We start from the raw sequence: 26591 nt of genomic DNA on the forward strand, positions 1-26591 counted from the left end.
TTATCCCCCCCCCCCACACACTTCTAAAACCAAAGTTGCGCCCCTGAGAGAACTACCTGTGTAAATACGCCAGTGAAATCCAGGCAGTTCAATTTGGTGATTCTCACAAGCAGGTGACCCTCCACACCTGTGTTGGGTATACCACAAATGATACAGTTTCACTTTGCTCCTTGAGCTCTTCTATGCGGATGACCCCTCTGCAATCTGGGCTCATGAAGAAGTGAACAAGTCCCCATGTAACAAAATAACTCCAGGAGGACAAGGTTGTTGATTCAGCTGCATTGAGCTCTTCTATGTGGATGACCCCTCTGCAATCTGGGCTCATGAAGAAGTGAGTCGCCATGTAACAAAATAACTCCAGGAGGACAAGGTTGTTGATCCCAGCTGCCTTGAGGAGGAAGATGTTCGATGTATTACATTTTTTTATTCTGTATAACTGCATAATCTGATCTTTGTGACCAATCTGGCCATAATGTAGCTTCTCTCTCGAAAACATTGAGTTTTGAAAGAAGACGTCACACACAAGAGGCCATGATGAGAGAGCTTGGTACACATCCAAGCAACAGACTGTAAGCAACGTCTATGGTCAAACACTGGGGTTGAATGCCAACATTAAAGACGAAGAGGAGAATGAGAGGATTAGACCCTGGTAAGAGCATGTTTTATCTGGAGTAGTTTGCTCCTCTCAAGTTGTCACCCTTCAGTGTGTGAGGTGTTAGACTATTTCATGTCACAGACCTGCATGGTTTGGCATCAACATTCTCAATGCCAATACTTGTTTTATTCTGTTTAAGGCAGTCGGTAGTTGACTTTTTTTTCCCCCCACAGCCCGTTGGTAAGAAATGACACAACAAATGATATGGTTTCTCTCTTTTGCTTCCTCCATAACCCACTTCCCTTGTCATGCAAAGCCTACTTACAGTAAATTTGTATAACACACCAACTGACTTGTTATTCGGATGCCATTCAATACATCATAAAAAAGGTTGACATGAGGAATGCACCGAGGTGTCTGTTGTATACTACTAGCACACAGCTCGGACACCTATGCATACCATTTTTCAACTGTATTAAACATTTAAAAAAAGGAAATATCACGTAACAAATTGTGGAAAAAGGGAAGGAGTCTGAATCCTTTCCTGAATGCACTGTAAGTGCTCAGGTCAGAACTGTGAATTCACCTTTGATGGCTCACATCTACACCACCACAACCGTTTGTGATTGGAAGAAACACTTATTGCAGCCATTGTTTGAAAATGTGCTGAGATACAGTACAATGGGAGGGGGGGGGGCACATACAGGAGGTTGAAGTCAGACTTCTATTAAGGACTTATTATATGGTGTCTGTATGGCATACATAGCTGTAACTCGGTCTAGCTAGCACATATAGTGGACAGATCAGCGAATCACCAGGAAAATAAATGATGTAAATCTTAACGACAGTGATTTTGGAATATCACATGATCCGTTTGAAGTGAATTATTCATCCAAAAAGTTGTTAATAACGTAATTTACCACAGGATAACACACCAACTTACTACAGTGGAAAAAAAGATCACATTATCTGTTCGACATGTTTATTAGCCTACATTACCTGACAACTTATTACATTACCCTGTTAAATGGTTATTGCATTATGACAAGTTATAACGTTATCTGCTACTGCATTATAGGGATACTGCGAGATTCTGGCATTTACCGTCCCTGTAGACTTTCAGTCATTGCGCAAACGCAAACCGCTAACTTCCTTCATACAGAAGGCTGAGACAATCAAATGGTATCCACGAGTTCATCTGACTTTAGGTAAGTAGAACAAAGGACTTAAATGCCAGAATCTCGCAATATCCCTTTAACTCTTGTAGAGGGCCTAAGTGCATTGGAACTCTCCCAGACCCCCTTCTTCCCTATTTGGTCCTGGAAGTTGATCCACCACTTACCCAGTTCGCAGGCTGCCCCAGTCCACCCGTTGGAGCACGAGCAGCGCCCAGAGAACTGATCACACACCCCTCCGTTGTGACACAGGCAGTGATGATGGCAGTCTTGCCCATAAAAGCCTTCGACACATTCTGAAAGAAAGATATACATCGCTGTAAACACAAGCTAGATTCCCACCATATTTCAAACGTACACAAGTCCATTCCATTTTGATCCAGGAAGTGGAGTGAAAAAGTTAAGTGCACACATTAGGGAGAAGGGTAGAGAATCAGGGTGCAGCCACTGTATTCCATGTATAGTCTGTTCTATTGAATGACTGCACACATTAGGGAGAAGGGTAGAGAATCAGGGTGCAGCCACTGTCCTGTATGTATAGTCTACCATTACTTAGCATCAACGACGTTCATTACTTCTTCAAGGAAATGTACAGATGTGGAGGCTTGAATAGCAGCTAAATATAGCCTGCTTTTCAAATGTACTTTCCAATTTTGTAGGCAAAATAATACATTCTCTGTTACGCAGGCACACATGCATTGATATTTTAAGTAGAAATTGTCCACCAAAATGGAATTTTAAAAGCCTGTTATATTAAATGAAGTGCCTTATTATTAACAAACACCACGTGGAAAATCCAATATATCAGATTTTGAATATGAATCAAGACTTGCCAAAGTGCCAAAATTCTTTATTTTCACAACTTCGAGGAAGACTAACTCACTTAACCCCAAACTTTTGCCAAGTTTTCCCCATCATTGTAAAGCCGTAGTTATTTTTGTTGCTTTGAAAAAGTCATTTCTGAAGAATATAATTTATTTTCATGTGAGTGAAAGTGATTAATTTCCATCTCATTTTAAGACCAACCCTTTTATAAAAACTGAACTCTCGTTTTAATATGGTGAAACTATTCCTATTTTTTTCATTTTTTTTTCAAAAGAAACATTGAAAACATAACAGTAAAATCATAGTGTAAAAGCAGGTGAGCTAGTTCTGCTTTTTTGGCAATTTTCTGGGGTTTTATGGTGGAAAACAGCACATCAAGCATAACACGTCAAGCATAACACATCAACCCTGTTGCCCATAGATAGACACAGGATAGAACATACAAAATAATAAAAATGTTAAGCTTGCATGTCCCTTCCTGTAGCACACAACATGTTTCCTGTCACAAGGGGATTTATGGCTGATTTAAGATGCAAGGTCAATCTTGTTACGGTCAACTCTGTTACTTGAATTGGGATTAACTGGCAGTTAATATTATTTTATTTTTATACCACACACACACACACACACACACACACACACACACACGCATACGCACACGCACGCACATACACACACACACACACGAACACACGAACACACACACACACACTGACAGTACCTTTCTCACAGCTGGGGCCGATCCACCCTGGCGTACACTGGCACTGCCCACTCACAGGGTCACAGGTGGCATTATTACGGCATCCACAGGTGTGTTCACACCCACGGCCAAACCACCCTGCCTGGCATGCTACCACAGGAACAGGGCACAGAAAGTTAGGGGGAACGAAAACAGCCATAACATACTGTAACTGTATACAGATACAAAGGGTGTTGTGACAGTTGTGTGCCATGCTCGGCTCTCCACACAACACAACACAGGCACATGCACAAACACAGGCACACGCACACACAGGAACACAAACAGGCGCACACACAGGCGCACACACACAGGCGCAGGCACGCACACACACACACACACACACACACACACACTCTTTGTGGGCCCTCCTCTTACCATTAGACAACCAAATCTTACTAAGGGCCTCCAAAAGGCTAGAGGAGGCTCTCGGCAGGGGCCTCAGACTGGCCTATACCTGGGGCCTCCAATTCACTAAGTATGGCCCTCCTGGTGGCACCCCATTACCAGTCAGAACTGAAAAATGACTATGTTGATCCAGGGGATTATGCAATGCCACATTTATGTATTTTTACTCAACCTTTATTTAACTAGTCAAGTCAGTTAAGAACAAATTCTTATTTTACAACGATAGCCTACCCCGGTAAAACTCTTCCCTAACCCAGATGACGCTGGGCCAATTGTGCGCCGCCCTATGGGACTCCCGATCACAGCCGGTTGTGATAAGGCCTGGGATCAAACCAGGGTCTGTAGTGTCACCTCTATCACTGAGATGCAGTGCCTTAGACCGCTGCGCCACTCGGGAGCCCACAAACATGCAAGTGGGGAACATGAGGAGTATTCACCAGACACGTCATTACCACTTCCTTAAATCTACTGCCACCAGTTTTTCTGTTTCTCTTTTCTTTTATCTAGTGGCTAAAGAAATCACACGGATATTGGTTTGATGCATGTTTGGTTCTATTCAAGCTGTTAAAGACCTGCTCCGGAACTTTGGCGACTACTAAGTATTTTTTAAACCTTTTTTAAACCTTGGGGCTGAATGTGTCAATGTGTGGTTCATACATGCATAATCTATGAAATTATTGTCTTACCTCAATTAGCCACAACATCCCTAGTCTGAAAGCGACTGTTTTTCTATAAACTGTGCTGCGTCATTTACCCCCACGCGGGCCAGCCCCCTAGAAATTTGAGTTCTAGCCAATGAGCTTCAGCCACTTGCCATTTGAGTGACAGATAGCAAGATCCACACACAGCAGAGCGAAAGAGGAGCAATGACAGTGAACATATCTGCACATATGTGACGTAGTAATACATTTTGGGGACCACTTTTGTCTCGTGAGCATTACTTTCAGAGCTACTGGCTAAAAAGTATACAAAAGTACCAGAGAATATCATTTAAAGGGGTGTTCCATAACATTTTCTCACACAAACAACTCTTAATGTGATGTTAGTGGAACATTTCATTATTGGAGAAATTAAAACAATTTGATTACGGTGCTGAGTTGAACTGTTCATTTGTGTGCTTTTGTCTAGTGTGTTAAACATTTACATTTGAGTCATTTAGCAGAAGCTCTCCTCCAGAGCAACTTACAGGAGCAATTCAGGTGAAGTGCCTTGCTCAAGGGCACCTAGTCGGCTCAGGGATTTGAACCAGTGACCTTTTGGTTACAGGCCCAACGCTCTTAACTGCTAGGCTACCTGACGCGTGCTCTGTATGTGTATGGATGGATGGGTGGGTGGGTGGATGGGTGGGCAGGATGGAATTTGCATAGAGGACCAAGGCCAATGGGACTCACTGATTTTGCATTGTGGTCCGACCCAGCCGTCTGGACAGTGGCAGGCACCCGTCAGGTGGTCACATCGGCCCCCGTTAGAACACTGACACTGCTGCTGACACTCCAGCCCATGGAAGCCGTCAGGACATGCTTCACACACACACACACACACACACACACACATTTTTTTAAATGTCACCTTTATTTATACAGGTAAGTCATTAATTACGACCTTACACAGCTCAACATATCATGTGAGCATGCTCAGATACTCAAATTAGTTATCCAACACACACGCAAACATACACTTACATTTTTCACAGTATGTGCCGGTCCAACCACTGAGGCAGGTGCAGGCTCCACTAACATGCTCACAGGCCGCCTCATTGGCACATTGGCACATGTGTCTGCAGCCTATGCCAAACGAGCCTTCTGGGCACTCTGTGGCAGTGCCAGGGCAGAGAGAGAGAGAGCTCAGAGAGAAACTTAAACACTTTCCCCTGCTAGTGACTTTGTTAAGGCATTGTCTCCAATCCAGCTAGTGTATGTACAGTTACACACAAATTGACACGCACACATGAACGTGCACAAGCATACACAAGGATATATACTGTAAGTGTTTACTCTGTTGGCAGCGGGGTCCCGTGTAGCCCGCCTCACAGCGACATTGCCCCGTGATGAGGTCACAGCTGCCATCGCTGCCCGGGCACTCACACATGTTAGCACAGTCCGCCCCCCAGTGCCCGGCATCACATGCTGCCATGGAGACAAAGGTCAGCGGTCAACAGAAGGCAGCGTAGCCTAGTGGTTAGAGTGTTGGACTAGTAACCGGAAGGTTGCAAGTTCAAACCCCGAGCTGACAAGGTACAAATCTGTCGTTCCGCCCCTGAACAGGTAGTTAACCCACTGTTCCTAGGCCGTCATTGAAAATAAGAATTTGTTTTTAACTGACTTGCCTAGTTAACTAAAGGTAAAATAAGTCATAAATCTCATATTTTATCCCCACCTTTTCACCTAAACAGTCATGATCAAAGAAGGAACCAACTATTGAACTACAATGTTATTATAACTATTATTACAAGCTGTGGTGGGAGCAGACCTGGGTTCAACTACTTCAGCCTGCCTGTAGCACAAGATGGGCAAGGTTTTGCAATTTTGCGACTCTTCTATTGGTTCCGTTGAGCCAAGGAATTAAGCCAAGATTTCAAATAGTATTGTATTTGAACCCAGGTCTAGTACGGACCATAAGGTACTCCAGTGAGGATTGTGGGTCACACAATCAATCATCCTTACTTACCTCTGCTGCAGCTGGGTCCAGTCCATCCTACAGGACAGGCACAGTTGCCCGTCCTCGGGTGGCAGAGCCCACCGTTATCACACAAACAACGTAGCCGACAACCCAGGCCAAATCTACCCACCGGGCAGGCTACGAAAGAGAGAATGTGTGGTCAATTATACTTAGTCTGAGGAGTGGTGACTAGTGTGTGCGTGTGTGTGTGCGCGGGTGTCTCTCTCACCGCTCTGACACAAGGTGCCCATGTATCCAGGTTGACAGAAACACACTCCATTGTGTTTGTCACACACTCCCCTGTTCTGACAGTGGGGACATGAGCCTGAGCAGCCCACTCCCCAATGACCCTCCTCACACTCTAACAGACATGAGGGGAGAGAGAGGGACAGAGAGAAAGAAAGTTAGAGAAAAAAAGCCTCCAAAGCTGTCCTTGTGAATGAAATGTTCTATTCTTCAAATGGGGCTAGTACTACTCAGCATTATTTTTCTAACCAGTGTTCCATGAATAAAGAATGAACAGAGTACTGATTCTCATATAGCTTATTTGAAAATCTAATTTCATAAAGTGCTGTGTCCCAAATAGGAAAAAACAATTTTTCAATCAAGAATTTTGCTAGGACTGTCTAGGAGTGGTTTGATTGGGGAGAAAAAAAACAGTAAATTAGCTGTAATTGGCAGAGAGGTTTGGAACTCTTTCTTATTGGCCTATCAACACATTTGCCGCAGGGTGATGTCACCAAGAAAGCCAAAACTCCCTCCCACCAAAACGAGTTGAAATTGAAGGCAGTCTTTTCAAACAGCTCTTACACTAAAAGGGTATTATCATTTTCAAGATGTCACAGTGTTATTCCAACTTCATAGCGTGGAAATATATATAAAACACAGGGAAATCACGTTTCTGACTACACTGGGCCTTTAAGTACTCTCTCTTCTCTAAAACTGCCAGGCTCAATTCCATCACCTCTTCCAAGGAGCTCGTATTCCCAACAATGTCCAGGAGAATTTCAAACGGACCAGAATGGAAAAACATTAAAGATGCAATCACAACATGTTTTCTTGGTTGTTTTACTATGGTTAGCAGTTGGAGAGAGATATGTGCCATCACAATGTTGAATAGAACACACGTCCTGCTCTTTCGTGCCCAGCCCATGTTGAATTGAAGAGAGCTTTTAAAGAGGACAGACCGTGGCCGATACTGCGGCACAGGGGTTTTTCCATGCCAGTATGCCAGGAGGATATTCCTATGGGATTTGTCATTATGCCCGGCCAGCCAGAAGAGGATGGGAGGACTGGTTCTAGGAGGACTGGTTCCTCTACCTACAGTTTTCCTTGTTTTTCAAACGCTTTGGGAGGTTGAGTTTTTTATTCAGTGACAGCTTTATTTTTTGTACAGTTAATATTCTACCTACCTAGTGCCAGACAAATGTCTTTGGATAGCGTCTGTTGAAGGCCACGGCATTGACGGCCGAAACGTCATGATTTGAATTTGAAGTAGAAAATACAATCTCATGTTTTTATGATAGAGTCCCGCCTTTTCCTTCCTGATGTTTGTGCAGTACACGTAAAGAAAAAAGAGAAAATAATTTTTGATTTATTGATTGGAACCCCTTGCGCCCTCTGCCCAAATTCCTCTTCCCCCATGGCCCTACACGACACGCCCTATTAGCATGTCGCCTCCCATCCTTACCAGTTTCACAGTGCTGTCCCTTCATCCCGGCAAGACAGTGACACTGTCCTGTCATGTTGTCACATGGGGAGCCAGAACAGTGGCACGATTGGTTACATCCAGCCCCGTAGTAACCCTCTGGACAGTCTGTGAAAGAAGACACACACATGTATGATTTATTGACAGATAGTAGGATGATATACAGACGGAAAACACACTATACTATTTTATGTTTACACAACTGTTTGGCTACCCTCAATTGAACTGAATTTGGATGAATATGTTTGATTAGATTAATATGTAGGAAATATATGTGGATGGGTGTTGGATAGCATATGCGTTTCCTTTGTCAAGTTTGTCTGATATCCCCCTTGGCATGTGAATGGTGGATCTCGAGTGGCTTGCGAAAGTATTCACCCTAGTTGGCATTTTTCCTATTTTGTTGCCTTACAACCTGAAATTAAAATAGATTTTTGGGGGTTTGTATCATTTGATTTACACAACATGCCCACCACTTTGAAGATGCAAAATATTTTTTATTGTGAAACAAACAAGAAATATGACAAAAAACAGAGAACTTGAGCATGCATAACTATTCACCCCCCAAAGTCAATACTTTGTAGAGCCACCTTTTGCAGCAATTACAGCTGCAAGTCACTTGGGGTATGTCTCTATAAACTTGGCACATCTAGCCACTGGGATTTTTGCCCATTCTTCAAGGCAAAACTGCTCCAGCTCCTTCAAGAAGGATGGGTTCCACTGGTGTACAGCAAATCATACCACAGATTCTCAATTGGATTGAGGTCTGGGCTTTGACTAGGCCATTCCAAGACATTTAAAAGTTTCCCCTTAAACCATTTGAGCGTTGCTTTAGCAGTATGCTTAGGGTCATTGCCCTGCTGGAAGACGAATCTCCGTCCCACTCTCAAATCTCTAGAAGACTGAAACAGGTTTCCCTCAAGAATTTCCCTGTATTTAGCACCATCCATCATTTCTTCAATTCTGACCTGTTTCCCAGTCCCTACCGATGAAAAACATCCCCACAGCATGATGCTGCCACCACCATGCTTCACTGTGGGGATGTTGTTCTCGGGGAGATGAGAGGTGTTGCGTTTGCGCCAGACATAACGTTTTCCTTGATGGCCAAAAAGCTCAATTTGCGTCTCATCTGACCAGAGTGCCTTTTTCCATATGTTTGGGGAGTCTCCCACATGCCTTTTGGCGAACACCAAACAAGTTTGCTTATTTTTTTCTGGCCACTCTTCCGTAAAGTTCTGTGGAGTGTATGGCTTAAAGTGGTCCTATGGACAGAAACTCCAATCTCCGCTGTGGAGCTTTGCAGCTCCTTCAGGGTTATCTTTGGTCTCTTTGTTGCCTCTCTGATTAATGCCCTCCTTGTCTGGTCTGTGAGTTTTGGTGGGCGGCCCTCTCTTGGTAGGTTTGTTGTGGTGCCATTCTTTCCATTTTTTAATAATGGATTTAATGGTGCTCCGTGCGATGTTCAAAGATTCAGATATTTTTTTATAACCTTAAATATAACCTAAAACCTTAAATATAACCTATAACCTAAAACTTTGTCCCTGACCTGATTGGAGAGCTCCTTGGTCTTCATAGTGTCGCTTGCTTGGTGGTGCCCCTTGCTTAGTGGTTTTGCAGATTCTGGGGCCTTTCAGAACAGGTGTTATATACTGAGATCATGTGACAGATCATGTGACACTTAGATTCCACATGTGGACTTTATTCAACTAATTATATGACTTCTGAAGGTAATTGGTTGCACTAGATCTTATTTAGTGGCTTCATAGCAAAGGGGGTGAATACACATGCAAGCACCACTTTTCCGTTTTAATTTTTTTTTACATTTATGAACGTTATTTTTTTCATTTCTCTTCACCAATTTGGACAATTTTGTGTATGTCCATTACATGAAATTAAATTACAGGTTGTAATGCAACAAAATAGGAAAAACACGAAGGGGGTTGAATACTTTTGCAAGGCACTGTATCTAGCACAGAATGACCAGCAATTCCCCATCTGCTAATGTTGATTTACATGGGAAACCAGGGATGTGTAAGCACCACTAAAATGTATTGAATCGATAAATGCCAGGGAGAGGGAGGGATAGAGAGTGATGGGGGTGTACAGAGAGAGAGTGAGAGAAAGAAAGAGAGAAAGGGATGGAGATATTTATCTACGTATACAGTACCAGTCAAAAATTTGGACACTCCTACTCATTCAAGGGTTTTCCTTTATTTTTAATCTTTTCTACATTGTAGAATAATAGTGAAGACATCAACACTATGAAAAAACACATGGAATCATGTAGTAACCAAAAAAGTGTTAAACAAATCAAAATATATTTTAGTTGCCACCCTTTGCCTTGATGACAGCTTTGCACACTCTTGGCATTCTCTCAACTAGCATCACCTGGAATGCTTTTCCAACAGTCTTGAAGGAGTTCCCACATATGCTGAGCACTTGTTGGCTGCTTTTCCATTACTCTGCGGTCCAACTCATCTCAAACCATCACAACTGGGTTAAGGTTGGGTGATTGTGGAGGCCAGGTCATCTGATGCAGTACTCCATCACTCTCCTTCTTGGTCAAATAGCCCTTACACAGCCTGGAGTCTTTTGCTCATGTTTCTTTGCCCAAGCATGTCCCTTCTTATTATTGGTGTCCTTTAGGAGTTGTTTCTTTGCAGCAATTCAACCATGAAGGACTGATTCACGCAGTCTCCTCTGAACAGTTGATGATGAGATGTGTCTGTTACTTGAACACTGTGATGGATTTATTTGGGCTGCAATTTCTGAGGTTGGTAACTAAGGAACTTATCCTCTGCTGCAGAGCTAACGCTGGGTCTTCGTTTCCTGTCTCTCCTCATGAGAGACAGTTTCATCATAGTGATTGACGGTTTTCGCGACTGCACTTGAAGAAACTTTCAAAGTTCTTAAAATTGTCCGCATTGACTGCTCTTTGAGTCTTAATTAAAGTAACGACGGACTGCCGTTTCTCTTTAATTATTTAAGCTGTTCGTGCCATAATATGGACTTGGTCTTTTACCAAATCTTCTGTATATCACCGCCACCCCTTAAAAATAAAAAATCGGAAATATTACATTTACATAAGTATTCAGACCCTTTACTCAGTACTTTGTTGAAGAACCTTTGGCAGCGATTACAGCCACGAGTCTTCTTGGGTATGACTCTACAACCTTGGTACACGTGTATTTGGGGAGTTTCTCCCATTCTTCTCTGCAGATCCTCTCAAGCTCTGTCAGGTTGGATGGGGAGCGTGGCTGCACAGCTATATTCAGGTCTCTCCAGAGATGTTCGATTGGGTTCAAGTCCAGGCTCTGGCTGAGCCACTCAAGGACATTCAGAGACTTGTCCCGAAGCCACTCCTGCATTGCCTCGGCTGTCTGCTTAGGGTCATTGTCCTGTTGGAAGGTGAACCTTCGCCACAGTCTGAAGTTCTGAGCACTCTGGAGCAGGTCTTCATCAAGGATCTCTCTGTACTTTGTTCTGTTCATCTTTGCCTCTATCCTGACTAGTCTCCCAGTCTCTGCCACTGAAAAACATCTCCACAGCATGATGATGCTACCACGTGCTTCACTGTAGGGATGTTGCCAGGTTTCCTCTAGACGTTCCAAATCATGTTTAATCATTTGAATTTAACACAGGTGGACTCCATTCAAGTTGTAGAAACATCTCAAGGACGATCAATGGAAAAAGGATGCACCTGAACATAATTTTGAGTCTCATAGCAAAGGGTATGAATAGTTATGTAGATAACATATTTCTGTTTTTTAGTTTTAATACATTTGCAAAAAATATAAATATAAATAATGCACAATACATGGAGTATTGTGTGTGTAGATTTTTGAGAAAATGTTTAATTTAATCCATTGTAGAATAAGGCTGTAACATAACAAAAAGGAAGGGGTCTGAATACATTCCAAAGGCACTGTACACAGTGGCTTCATAAAGTATTCACACTCATTACAGCAGAGAGAGAGAGAGACAAAGAGACAAAGAGACTGAAAGAGAGACATTTTATTTCTCACAGGCTCAGAATACAACCTTACCATGAAATGTTTACTTACAAGCCCTTAAAATCAACAATGCAGAGTTCTTTTTTAAAGAAAAAAATAATAATAAAAATTTAAAATGTAATAATAATATAAAATTTAAAAAATTATGTATAACAAATAATAATAACAACAAGGATATCTACAGGGTATACCGGTACCGAGTCACTGTGCGGAAGTACAGGTAGTCGAGGTAATTTAGGTAATATGTAGGTAGGGTTACATCTGCATTTTTTGCTGTCTGGGGTTTTAGGCTGGGTTTCTGTATAGCACTTTGTGACATTGGCTGGTGTTAAAAGGGCTTTATAAATACATTCGATTGAAATACATTTGATTGATTAAAGTGACTATTCAAGGTGGTCAATGCATATGGTCGGGTAGCCATTTGGCTTGGGGGTAGACGCTGTTAGGGAGCCTTTTGGACCTAGACTTGGCGCTCCTGTACCACTTCTCGTGCGATAGCAGAGAGAACAGTTTATGACTTGGTTAGCTGGAGTCTATTCTTTTAGGGCCTTCCTCTGACATCGCCTGGTATAGAGGTACTGGATGGCAGCAAGCTTGGCCCCAGTGATGTACTGGGCTGTACACATTACCCTTTGTAGTGCCTTATGGTTGGATGCCGAGCAGTTGCCATACCAAGTGGTGATACAACCAGTCAGGATGCTCTCGATGGTGCAGCTGTAGAACTTTTTAAGGATCTGAGTGCCCATGCCACATCTTTTCAGTCTCCTGTTGGGGAATAGGCGTTGATGTGCCCTCTTCACAACTATCTTGGTGTGTTTGGACCATGATAGTTTGTTAGTGATGTGGTCAGCAAGGAACTTGTATCTCTCAACCTGCTCCACTACAGCCCAGTCGATTTGAATGGGGGTGTGCTCGGCCCTCCTTTTCCTGTAGTCCACGATCAGCTCCTTTGTCTTGCTCACGTTGAGGAATATGTTGTTGTCCTGGCACCACACTGCCAGGTCTCTGACCTCCTCCCCATTGGCTGTCTCATCGTTGTCAGTGATCAGGCCTACCGCCATTGTGTCGCTTCCAAACTTAATGATGGTGTTGGTGTCGTGCATGGCCACGCAATCGTGGGTGAACAGGGAGTACAGGAGGGGACAAAGCACGTACCCCTGAAAGGCCCCCGTGTTGAGAATCAGCATGGCAGATGTGCTGTTACCTACCCTTACCACCTGGGGGCAGCCCGTCAGGAAGACCAGGATCAAGTTGCAGAGGGAGGTGTATAGTCTCAGGTTCCTTAGCTTAGTGATGAGCTTTAGGACACTATGGTGTTGAACGCTGAGCTGTAGTCAACGAACAGTATTCTCAAGTTGGTGTTCCTTTTGTCTAGGTGTGAAAATGCAGTGTGGAGTGCAATAAAGATTGCGTCATCTGTGGCTCTTTTGGGGCGGTATGTAATTTGATGTGGATCTAGGGTTTCTGGGATGATGGTGTAGATGTGAGCCATGACCAGCCTTTTAAAGCACTTCATGACTACAGACATGAATTCTACAGGTCGGTAGTCATTTTGGGAGGTTACCTTGGTGTTCTTGGGCACTGGGACTATAGTGGCCTGCTTTACACATGTAGGTATTACAGACTCAGTCAGGCAGAGGTTGAAAAGGTCAGTGAAGACAGTTGTATGCTCTGAGGACGCATCCTGATAATTTGTCTGGCCTTGTGAATGTTGACCTGTTTAAAGGTCTTACATCGGCTACGGAGAGACGTGATCACAAAGCCGTACAGAACAGCTGGTGATCGCATGCATGGTTCAGTGTTGCTCGAAGCGAGCATACGTGGACCCCACTCCAACCAAGTCTTAGTCCCCCTGTAACGCGTCCTTTGATTGGCAACCCTCGCCGCCGACCTAGGCCTAATAACCCTCACCAAGGACCCCACTGGACTGAGGGGTAGCTCGGGACTGAGGTAGAAGCTCGGGACTGAGGGGTAGCTCGGGACTGAGGGGTAGCTCGGGACTGAGGGGTAGCTCGACACTGAGGGGAAGCTCAGTGTTACGCACACCTCTATGAAGAGGGAACGCAACACCCTGCTACAACTAAACTCTCTGTGAAGCGAAAAAGGTATGGACTAGGTGCGAGTAAAAATGACAACAAGCAGAATGTGGTACCGTTTACAAGGACTTTATTCCTTTACACGGTAATATGGGGAAAAGGGGCTGGACGGAACCAAAGCAAAGAAAGTAAATCTCAAAGCCCCCCCCTCTCCTATCTTACCTGCCTACCCACTACTTACCTAATTTAGCACCACCTGGTGCCCTAACCAAAATACAAGGGGTGGTCCGCCCAGGTCTTACCTAGTGTGCCTAGACAGCGAATATGCTACGGGTATATGTATGCCCGCGGGCCTCTTGCCTAAGCACTCCCTAGGTGCCTTCCCCTTCCCCCTGGGAATAAATGAAACAGAATATTAAACAATTTCACAAACAAACTAAGAGACAAAGGACATCAAATAAGTTCTATCTGAGCAACAAACTCACAAAACATACCAACTCTCAGCAATGAACTCCCAGCAAAATCAACCTCTAGCAAAATCTCTCTCTAGCAAAATCTCTACAATGACCTCCCAGCAAATCTCTCTAGCAAATCTACCTCCAGCAAAATCCTCTACAAAAAGAATCTCCTCCTGAACAGAACACTGGCTTTTATATAGCGTCAGAAGGAATGGGTAATTGGAGACAGCAGCGTCTTGACGAGGGGGCGGGGTCAGCTCTCCAATTAGCCCTGGAGTCGACCAATCAGCTGCTTGAGGGATTTCAGGAAGCCATTTCCTGAAATAAACACATGCAAATACACAAACTACAACACATAATCTGGGGAACGTAACACTCAGTACTGAAAGGAAGCCCAGTACTGAAAGGAAGCCCAGTACCGAGAGGAAGCCCAGTACTGAGAGGAAGCCCAGTACTGAGAGGAAGCTCAGGCAGGTAGTTGGCTCTGGCAGATCCTGACTAGCTGGTGGTTCTGGCAGATCCTGGCTGACTGGCAGTTCTGGAAGATCATGGCTGACTGGCGGATCTGTTTGATCCTGGCTGACTGGCGGATCCGGAAGATCCTGGCTGACTGGCAGATCAGGAAGATCATGGCTGACTGGCGGATCCTGGCAGACTGGCAGCTCCGGCAGCTCCATGCAGACTGGCAGCTCCGGCTGCTCCATGCAGACTGACAGCTCTGGCTGCTCCATGCAGACTGGCAGCTCTGGCTGCTCCCTGCAGACTGGCAGCTCTGGCTGCGCTGAACAGGCAGGAGACTCCGGCAGCGCTGGAGAGGAGGAAGGCTCTGGCAGCGCTAAACAGGCGGGAGACTCCGGCAGCGCTGGAGAGGAGGAAGGCTCTGATAGCGCTAGACAGGCGGGAGACTCCGGCAGCGCTGGAGAGGAGGAAGGCTCTGATAGCGCTAGACAGGCGGGAGACTCTGGCAGCGCTAAACAGGCGGGAGACTCCGGCAGCGCTGGAGAGGCGGGAGACTCCGGCAGCGCTGGAGAGGAGGAAGGCTCTGACAGCGCTAAACAGGCGGGAGATTCCGACAGCGCTAAACAGGCGGGAGACTCCGGCAGCGCTGGAGAGGAGGAAGGCTCTGGCAGCGCTAAACAGGCGGGAGACTCCGACAGCGCTAAACAGGCGGGAGACTCCAACAGCGCTGGAGAGGAGAAAGGCTCTGGCAGTGCTGAACAGGCGAGGCGCACTGAAGGCCTGGTGCGTGGTGCTGGCACTGGTGGTACTGGGCCGAGGACACGCACAGGAAGCCTGGTGCGGGGAGCTGCCACCGGAGGACTGGTGTGTGAAGGTGGCACTGGATAGACCGGACCGTGCAGGCACACTGGAGCTCTTGAGCACCGAGCCTGCCCAACCTTACCTGGCTCGATGCCCACTCTAGCCTGGCCAATACGAGGAGCTGGTATGTACCGCACCGGGCTATGCACCCGCACTGGAGACACCGTGCGCTCCACAGCATAACACGGTGTCTGCTCGGTCTCTTTAGCCCCCCGGTAAGCACAGGAAGTTTGCGCAGGTCTCCTACCTGGCATACCTCCCTGTGAGCCCCCCCAATACATTTTTGGGGCTGACTCTCGGGCTTCCATCCGCGTCGCCGTGCTGCCTCTTCATACCAGCGCCTCTCCGCTTTCGCCGCCTCCAGTTCTTCTTTGGGGCGGTGATATTCTCCAGGCTGTGCCCAGGGTCCTTTTCCGTCCAATATCTCCTCCCAAGTCCAGAAGTCCTGTGATCGCTGCTCCTCACGATAAACAGGGGGAGTTGGTTCAGGTCTGAACCCTGACTCTGCCACACTCTCCCTGAGCCCCCCCCCCAAGACATTTTTGGGGCTGACTCTCGGGCTTCCTTGCCAACCGTGTACCCTCGTATCGCCGGCTCCTCTCTCCTGCTGCCTCTGCTCTCCTAAGTGCCTCCACCTGTTCCCATGGGAGGCGATCTCTTCCAGACAGTATCTCCTCCCAAGTATAACAACCCTTGCCATCCAAAACGTCGTCCCATGTCCATTCCTCTTTTCGCTGCTCCTGCTGTCGCTGCCTGTCACCACGCCGCTTGGTCCTGGTGTGGTGGGTGATTCTGTTACGGTTTTCTTCCGTCGAAAGAGAGTCGGACCAAAATGCAGCGTGGTTAATTCGATACATCTTCAATAAAGATGAAACACGAACAATACAAAAACAATAAACGTAACGTGAAAACCGAAACAGCCTAAACTGGTGCAAACTAACACAGACAGGAACAATCACCCACGAAACACTCAAAGAATATGGCTGCCTAAATATGGTTCCCAATCAGAGACAACGAGAATCACCTGCCTCTGATTGAGAACCGCCTCAGGCAACCATAGACTTTGCTAGAACACCCCACTAAGCCACAATCCCAAAACCTACGAAAAACCCCCATACAAAAACACAACACAAAATAAACCCATGTCACACCCTGGCCTGGCCAAATAAATAAAGAAAACACAAAATACTAAGACCAGGGCGTGACAGTACTCCTCAATGCCATCGGATGAATCCCGGAAGATATTACAGTTTTGAATGTCCCTTTGGTAGGATAGTCTCGAACGGAGCTCATCCAGTTTATTCTGCAGTGATTGCATGTTTGCCAGTAGGACGGATGGTAAAGGTAGATTATCCACTCGCCGACAAATTCTCATCAAGCACCCGGATCTGCGAATCCTGTATAGGTGTCTCCTCTTCATGGGAATGACGGGGAATTGGGCCTGGTCCGGGAGGAGCCGTAAATCTTTCGCCTCCGAGTCATTGAAGAAAAAATATTTGCCCAGCCTGAGGTGAGTAATCGCTGTTCTGATGTCCAGAAGCTCTTTTTGGTTAGAAGAGACAATGGCCAAAAAAATACACAGAATAGCACAATTGGTTAGGAGCCCGTAAAACAGTAGCCATCCCCTCTGGCAACTTTCTCTGAGACCCTGTACTAATTTACAGATTGAGGGTATCCTTCCCCTCCAGAGTGCCCAGAGTATCCCAATTAAATTGGAAGGGAAAGGTTGAAAAACATACCATTAAGAGAGATGCAGAAAAACAGAGGGAAATTAGAGGAGGTAGGCCAGCACGATTCCCCTCGATCCCCGATATTTCTAATTGATTGGAGATGCAAGGGTCTGATCGCTTAATGGCTTCCAGATGACAAGAAACTCACCGCCAGCTTGGTGTTTCAATTAAACTATTCTGGTTGTTTCTGTCTGTTATTGACCCACACACATAAACGGACACACATAGACACACACACGCATGCATAGCTATATACACACGCAGACACAAAACACCAATATAGGAATTCACTTATACAGTAAGTGCATCTCCACAAACACACACTTTCATGGATGCAAGCATGCATGTATGTAAACACACACACACACACACACACACACACACACACACACACACACACACACACACACACACACACACACACACACACACACACACACACACACACACACACACACACACACACACACACCACGTCACCTTATTCTCCCACAGAGTTTGAGTACATTCATTACATCCTAGCCAGACACCATTGTGGGAAAGACAGAGGGATAAGTTAAAAGATGGAAGGATGGATGGAGGAAGCAGACTCAATGGACAGCCCCGGTTCCCAGACCATTCCCCTTGGAGGTATCCGAGGTAAAGTACCATAGCCCCACACATTCACACAGCTGCTTGTCAGTGTAGCCACCCACCCACAACCCAGTAGGGGAGACCGGGGTTGAGGCTCACAGGTTGGATCATAACTAGGGTGCTGTACGTCAGTTGGTGTGGGGGTGATGTGAGCTCTGCTTTTTTCCATTGTCAAAATGTCACCCCATAATGAGCACATCTGCTCAGACCTAATGACTCCAATACAGGGGTCTCCAACTCCTGTCCTTGGGGAGCTACAGGGTGTGTAGGCTTTTGTTCCACACCAGTACTAACACATGTTTCAAATAATCAAGGTTCTGACGTGCAGCTAGTACAGGTAATTCTTCAGTCTTATGTGAATAGTACCCTATACATTTTTTTAAATTGTTTGCCTGAATCCGTTTTGTGTTGATTCCAATTCTTTCAGGTATTCACTCTCAAAATCACACTTTAATTTATAGAAAAACAAAAAAATTATGTCCACAAAAGTCCACAAAAATGTTTAACGGCCGAGTGCAGTCAAAAATCTGATATACCTGCGTTTTATATTTTATTTTATAGAGCTGTTTGAAAAGACTGCCTGAAATATCAGCTTGTTTTGGTGGGATGGAGTTTTGACCTTCCATGGTGATATCACCATGCAGTAAATTAGTTAAATAGACCAATAAGAAAGAGTTCCAAACCTCTACCAATAACAGCACATTTCCAGACCACTCCCAGACAGTCTTAGCAAAAGTCTTACTTGAGAAATTGCCCTTCGCTATGAAGCTATTTGTGTTTCTTTTTGACAATGTTAATTGAAAACAATTCACAACAAGGTACTTAACTGTTACCCAAAAATGATTTGATATGGAGATAAAAAAACGGCTGCATTGGAGCTTTAAACAACATCAGGAGACCACTTTTGAGGTCTTAGAAAAATAGAATATATGCAAGTAAGCACCAGCAAGATACCTTTGTTTGGTTAGCAATGTCTCTGTAGAGCTCATGTGATCGCAGAGTTTGCAAAAACAAATGGCCACTGGATTGATACAAATGATTATGATATACCAGGTAGGCATAAGTTACTTTGTAGTTTACATTTAATGGAGAAGGTTTTTGGGAGAGCCTTTCCATCTCTACCAGAAGAAGGTTGTCATTAGCGTCATCGCTAACGGCTACACATATGCGCACCACACACACACACAAGTGCCGTTTCAGAAGGTTGCAGGAAAATACAAATCACTGATGCATTTTGTTGTTCTCTTATGAACAACTTGGGCAAATCCATGCATTTTCTAATAAGTTCAATACATTTAGTTGATTTTCTACTAGTTGTTTTGAATACATTTTTTAATATTGTTGAATTTAGTTTTCTTTTCTGGATTCCGTGATTCTGTCCGGAACACAGATTTTATAGGGCCCTAGGTGAAGCAGGTCTGTTGGAATTGGGTTAGAACCAAACCCTGCACACCCAGGCCAGTAGCTCTCCAGGACCAGAGTTGGAGACACCCCATCCATCTCTTGTTGATTATTATGTAACTGCTCAACACAAACCTCAAGAGAGGGGAAAACAGAAGACCAGTGTTGAGTACCACATCTAAAAGAAGACAAACTCATAAACAGCTGCAACTACTGGTGTATGAAAGACTGAGTCCATGAGAAACACCATGAGAAAACTAGCAAAAACAAACATGAAACCAGTCGCTTTGGAATCTAGCCATGACAGAGAATGAGTGCAATAGACTTAGGTGCCATACTGTGCATGTGTGCAAGTGCGAGTGTGTGTGTCTGTGTGCATGTCTGCAAGCTTTTGATGTTGTCTCGCCTGAGGGAGTTAGAAGAAACAAGAAATACACATTTCTGTTCCCAATACATGGACAAGAAAGTACTATTCTGCATTGGTCTGCGTTGGCATGCCATGCACTGTACCCACCTAGGTCACAGTTGTCCCCATGGAAGCCAGGTGGGCACTGGCTCAGACACTCCCCTGTCACATGATCACAGGGTACCCCAGATGGACACTGACATGTCCTCTTGCAGGCCAGGCCATAGTATCCTCTATTACACTCTAGAGGAGAGGAGCAAAAGTGGGTTAAAGGTACTGGTTACACATTTAGGGCCTGTTTCCTGGACCGAGATCAAGCCAGATAGAACCATTCCATTGACGTATGCGTGTTGTGTTTGTTTGTGTGTCTGTGTGTGTGTGAGTGCATGTACATAGGTATATGCGAATGCGTGTGTGTGTTTATGTGTGCATGTGCACATACGTGTGCATGTGCATGAGTGTGTATGCTTGTGTCTGGGTACGCTCATGCGGGTCTATGCTTGTGTCTGGGTACGCTCATGTGTGTGTATGCTTGTGTCTGGGTACGCTCATGCGGGTGTATGCTTGTGTCTGGGTACGCTCATGCGGGTGTATGCTTGTGTCTGGGTACGCTCATGCGGGTGTATGCTTGTGTCTGGGTACGCTCATGCGTGTCTGCAGAACATCTTCTGGACCACTGACCCTCCTGGCAGTTCTTTCCCTGGTAGCCTGGTTTGCAGACACAGGAGCCATGGTTGCGGTGGCACTCTAGGGTGTTCTGTTGGACACACTGGCACTCCTCCGAGCAGCCAGGGCCGAACGCCCACTTAGGACACGCTGGGGAGAGATGGCACACTAAGCGTTAAACAGGACTGCAGGCCTGATAAGGTACACACTTCCCAACTATTTACATGGTAGTGCAGGGGGAGAGAGGTGCGAGGCCCTTATTCATAAATATGGGTTTTATCTTATCTTGATTATTGTCCAGTCATATGGACAATATGAGCACGTCTTGCTCTTCATTGTAATCAGAAGGCTAATATTAATACTATGCATGCCAGTCTCTCTTGGCTAAGAGTTGAGGAAAGACTGACAATCACTTCTTGTATTCATAAGAAACATTCATGTTTGTCCAAATTGCTTGCATAGTCAACTTACACACAGCATTAACACACACACTTACCCCACCAGACATGCCACATGTCTTTTTACCGTCTCCAGGTCCAGAACAAATTCAAGGAAACTAACAGTATTATACAGGTTCATGAGTGCACGGAACTCCATCTAATATAGCGCAAGTGGACAGCAAACCTGGTTTAAAACAATAAATAAAGCAACACCTCACGGCACAACGCCTCTCCCCCATGTGACCTACTTGTTGTGTGTATGTACTGACATGTATGTGTAACTGATAGATGCGCACGCACACGCACACACACACACACACACACACACACACACACACACACACACACACACATACACACACACACACGTTAATGTTTTTAAATGTATGTCAATTGTAAAGTCTTTTGTCTGTAATGTATTTTCCGTTGTGTGTTGGACCCCAGTAAGATGAGCTCTCACCATTGACGTCAGATGACGGGGATCCTCATAACTCAAATCAAATAAAGCATCTTAGAGTTGGTGTTCTGATTTAGGATCAGTTTAGCCTTTTAGATCGTATTGATCACAACAGAGGGGACCTGATCCTAGATCAGCAATCCTAGTGGCCGAACAGCCCCAGTTCACAGTAAGATCCAGATGTACCAGGAATGAGTCCTTCCTTGAGGTAATCACTGGTCCTGGCAATCAGAGAAATGGCTGCAGGGAGTGAAAGGATTACATAAAGCAGTAGTTCCCAAACTGTGGAGCATGCTGGGTTTTTAAGGAACGCAGTCTGACTTTCAACTTACTCTTGAAAGTAATAATAGTAGATTGCACAAGGTGCGATTTCTAAATTGGGTAGCGCATCATCAGTTGTCCTTTTGTCACGTCAGTCATTGCAGACCTTAGAGAGCTGTTTATAACTTGCCAGAAATGTCCAGATCAACTAGCCGAGGTCAGATAACGTTTTTTAGCTAGGTTTTTTTGCCCATTGGTTTTGACATTCAGGGAGAAAATGTTCTAATGTTTGAGCCACTCAGATACAGTGTCACATGAACACATATAAGACATGGCAAAATGCAGAGAAATGTAGGAAATTAGCTTTAAAACTACAAAATGTTCTCTCCAACCCATATCAAAATGCATATAATTGCAGGACATTTTCTTTAAAATGGCAACAAACAAAAACTATCCACACCATGGCAAAACATATAGAATTGCAGGAAATAAGATATAAACCTGCAAAATGTTCCCTCCTCCAACAAGAGGGGTGAGAACAGTCATGGACAGTGCTTGTGCCCATAGAAATAGTGTGGGATATTCCCCTATGACAGAAGGGGGTGAAACGTTTTGGGGAACCACTGACATAAAGGAAATAGAGCGAAAGAAACTACAGGTAGAGGTGGAGAGGCAACGAGACATCATTCCACTCACTTAGATGACAGAAGCGCCCGTAGAGCCCTGGATCACACAGGCAGGCTCCATAGGTACGATGGCAGCGCCCATTATTGGCACAGTTACACTTCTTATTGCAAAGTCTCCCATACAGGCCCTTAGGACAGCCTACAGAGCACAGAGACACAGAGGCAAGAGTAGAAAGTACAACATATTATAATGTGCACCAATATTAAGATTAGCACTTTTAGGACAATTCCATTGGTTCAATTGTAAGCTAAATAAATTGTACATTTTTGAGAGAAAGCAATTCCATTTTGATCCAGTGCTGCATGATAACATGAATCTGTGCCAACTCACCATCCTGGCACATGTCCCCGCTGATGCCAGGCGGGCAGCGGCAGTGCCCGTTCACAGGGTCACAGGTGGCACCATTCTTACACTTACAGCTGAAGGAGCAGTTCCTGCCAAAGGTGCCCTCTGGACAAGCTGGGCAAAGGGAAGGAGAGAGCGAGAGAGGGTGAGAGAAGCAGAGACAGAGGTAGGGCGTTATTTCTCTCAACAAAGCTATACACAGTAGATACATCATCAAAATACGGAATTTTCTGTAGGATGATCATGTCTGACAGAATGTGAATTCCATTTAAACATAAGGTAGGCCACTTCTATAGCTTCACCCAGCAATAGATAGAGAAACATTTGGTTCGAACTTAGATGACTAGTAACACAACTGGGGTGTATTCATGAGTGTACACCAAAGCAAACTGTTGCAAAACTTTTTGCAAAGGAAATGTTTTGCAGTCCCCTCCATGTTTACATTGGTTTGCTTTCGTTTAGTTCCTAGTAAATAAATTCCCAGGTGATCAGCATCACCTGTGACTTTGAGGGATTTAACCCTGTTGATGTTTTGATGTTTTGTTTTCTCTGCATGGCTTCACTCACTCTGGTTGCAGACAACACCTGTCCACCCATCAGGACAGTCACAGTGGCCCTCCTCCATGTCACACACGCCACCGTTGGAACAGTCGTCACACGTCAGGCTGCAGTCGTAACCAAACGTGTTGTTTAGACACACTGGAGAGGTGGAAGAAGAGGAGAAGAAGGAAGAGGAAGAAGAAGTAAAATAATATACAGTAGCAGTCAAAAGTATGGACACACCTACTCATTCCATGACTTTTCTTTATTAGATTTACTATGTTCTACATTGTGGAATAATAGTGAAGTAATCAAAACTATGAAATAATACATATGGAATGAAGTAGTAACCAAAAAAGTGTAAAACAGATCAAAATATATTTTAAATTGTAGATTCTTCAAAATAGCCACCCTTTGCCTTGATGACAGCTTTGCACACTCTTGGCATTCTCTCAATCAACTTCATGAGGTAGTCACCTAGAATGCGTTTCAGTTAATAGGTGTGCCTTCTTAAAAGTAAATTTGTGGAATGTCTTTCCTTCTTAATGTGTTTGAGCCAATCAGTTGTGTTGTGACAAGGTAGGGGTGGTATACAGAAGATTGCCCTATTTGGTAAAAGACCAAGTCCATATTATGGCAAGAATAGCTGAAATAAGCAAAGAGAAGCCACAGTCCATCATTACTTTACGACATGAAGGTCAGTCAATCCAGGAAAATATCAAGAACTTTTAATGTGGGATAGCCCCCTTTTTTTCAATTTGCGCGTTGTAGTGACCGCATTTTCCGGTCGATTTCTCAGCCAAACGTGAAGAACAAACGGGAGCTATTTCGTCTACAAAAATAATCTTTTTCGAAAAAAGGAACATTTGCTATCTAACTGGGAGTCTCCTGAGTGAAAACATCCAAAGTTATTCAAAGGTAAATGATTTAATTTGATTGCTTTTCTTATTTTCGTGAAAATGTTGCCTGCTGCCAGCAGAGCCCAGCATAGCATTATGCCATGATAAACTTACACAAATGCTTGTCTAGCGTTGGCTGTAACGCATATTTTGAAAATCTGAGATGACAGTGTGATTAACAAAAGGCTAAGCTTGTGTTTGAATATATTTCATTTGTGATTTTCATGAATAGGAACATTTTCTAGGGGTATTTATGTCCGCTGCGTTATGCTAATTAGTTTGAGGCGATGATTACGCTCCCAGATCCGGGTTTGAGTTAAACCACAGAAAAAAACCGCAGAGTAAACCAGGATGTGGGCGGCGTTCGTGCCCTGGGCCAAGATGGCACAGAACTCACTTCGCCACTCCTCCACTAACCTCTCTCCCTTCCAGTGCGTACTGGGGTACCAGCCGGTTCTGGTGCCTTGGCATCAGAGTCAAACCGAGGCTCCTGGGGTGGACGACTGGTTCAGGCGTGCGGAGGAGACATGGGAAGCTGCCCGTGTTCACCTTCAGCGGGACGTGCTGCGCCAAAAAGAGAACACAGACCGTCACCGTAGTGAGGCCCTGGTGTTCGCACCGGGGGACCGGGTCTGGCTCTCAACCCAAAACCTGTCCCTCCGCCTGCCCTGCCGGAAGCTGGGTCCACGGTTTGTCGGGCCATTTAAAGTCCTGAGGAGAGTGAACAAGGTTTGTTATAGGTTACAGCTTCCCCCCGAATACCGTATTAACCCCTCGTTCCATGTGTCTCTCCTCAGGCCGGTGGTGGCTGGCCCGCTCCAGGAGCCTGAGGTGCTGGAGGTTCCTCCACCCCCTCTGGACATCGAGGGGGCCCCGGCGTACTCCGTTCGTTCCATACTGGATTCGAGGAGTCAGGCGCGTGTCCTTCAGTATCTCGTGAAGTGGGAGGGGTACGGTCCGGAGGAAAGGTGCTGGGTTCCGGTCGAGGACGTTTTGGACCCTTCAATGCTGCAGGAGTTCCACCGTCTTCATCCGGATCGCCCTGCACCTCTTCCTCCGGGTCGTCCCCGAGTGCAAAGCTGTCATAGGCAATGTCACGACTTCCGCCGAAGTTGGTTCCTCTCCTTGTTCGGGCAGCGGTCGGCGTCGCCGGTCTTCTAGCCATCATTGATCCATTTTTCCTTTTCCATTTGTTTTGTCTTGTCTTCCCACACACCTGGTTTCAATTCCATCATTACATGTTGCGTATTTAACCCTCTGTTCCCCCCATGTCCTTACCCGGAATTGTTTATTGTAAGTGCTTGTGCACATTATTTCTGGTGTGCGATGGGTTTTGTACCCATTGTATTGATTGTTTTGTTTACGGTGATTTTTATTATTAAACTGCGCCGTTGTAACACAGTTTTTGCTCTCCTGCGCCTGACTTCTCATCCACCAGTACGCACCCCTTACAGGCAAAGCGTGGCTACTTTTAAGAATCTATAATCAAAAATATATTTTGATTTGTTTAACACTTTTTTGGTTACTACATGATTCCATATGTGTCATTTCATAGTTTTGATGTCTTATTCTACAATGTAGGAAATAGTAAAAATAAAGAAGAACCCTTGAATGAGTAGGTGTGTCCAAACCTTTGACTGGTACTGTATAGGTAGATAAATATTGGGAAAAGGACTTGGAGTAATCTTAAAAAATAACCAAATTCTACATCGGTGCAAACAAGCTGTTAAGGAACTGCTTATAAGCTGCTTGTATAGGTGTTACGACAGCCTTATGTAGATGTTACTACAGGTGTATGTATACCAAAGGTCTGGGTGAGGGTGCTCTGGGCCCGCAGCTCTCCCAGGCTGTCCTCCTCGTAGTCGTCATAACGCTCTAGCGGCTGGAAGTAATCCCCCAGCAGGGTTATCTGGGGCAGAGGGCGCTCTACTGCGATGCGACTGCTCCACTCCAACGCCTCTACTGCCCCCTCCAGGGCTGGAGGGAGAAAGTACAACAGTCATTGTCATTCTCCTTGCACACTTTCTCTCCAAACTAATATCCAGTTGAGCATGCCACTTATTAACATAAAGCAATTTGTTGCTTGTAAACTCTGGGCCCTAGCTATAGCCTTTAACTTGTACTGCCAGTTATAGCCTACCACTAAGGCCCAGAGTTTTTCCTAGTCTGGTTACAATCAGGTCAGGAAAAC

The 26591-nt window shown here is 45.0% G+C and overlaps 1 protein-coding gene across 2 annotated transcripts in view; it reads right to left on the reverse strand.

Annotated features, from left to right (window-relative positions):
* Positions 1–26591, reverse strand: part of LOC112215981 (multiple epidermal growth factor-like domains protein 6) — an 85552-nt gene that overhangs the window by 28794 nt on the left and 30167 nt on the right. For both annotated transcript variants that reach the window (XR_006079079.1, XM_024375512.2), the window contains exons 9-22: positions 26204–26377; positions 23529–23660; positions 22947–23075; positions 22626–22754; positions 20787–20921; positions 20214–20348; positions 8091–8216; positions 6630–6761; positions 6410–6538; positions 5737–5868; positions 5425–5553; positions 5134–5262; positions 3317–3445; positions 1938–2066 (exon numbers count right to left, since the gene is read on the reverse strand). Coding sequence is in view for 1 of the 2 variants with exons in the window: in XM_024375512.2 (XP_024231280.2) it covers positions 1938–2066; positions 3317–3445; positions 5134–5262; positions 5425–5553; positions 5737–5868; positions 6410–6538; positions 6630–6761; positions 8091–8216; positions 20214–20348; positions 20787–20921; positions 22626–22754; positions 22947–23075; positions 23529–23660; positions 26204–26377 (1869 nt within the window). In the remaining variant the exon portion in view is untranslated. The remainder of the gene's footprint in view (positions 1–1937; positions 2067–3316; positions 3446–5133; positions 5263–5424; positions 5554–5736; positions 5869–6409; positions 6539–6629; positions 6762–8090; positions 8217–20213; positions 20349–20786; positions 20922–22625; positions 22755–22946; positions 23076–23528; positions 23661–26203; positions 26378–26591) is intronic.

Source organism: Oncorhynchus tshawytscha, linkage group LG16 (genome assembly GCF_018296145.1).
Source record: "Oncorhynchus tshawytscha isolate Ot180627B linkage group LG16, Otsh_v2.0, whole genome shotgun sequence".
NCBI lineage: Eukaryota > Metazoa > Chordata > Actinopteri > Salmoniformes > Salmonidae > Oncorhynchus > Oncorhynchus tshawytscha.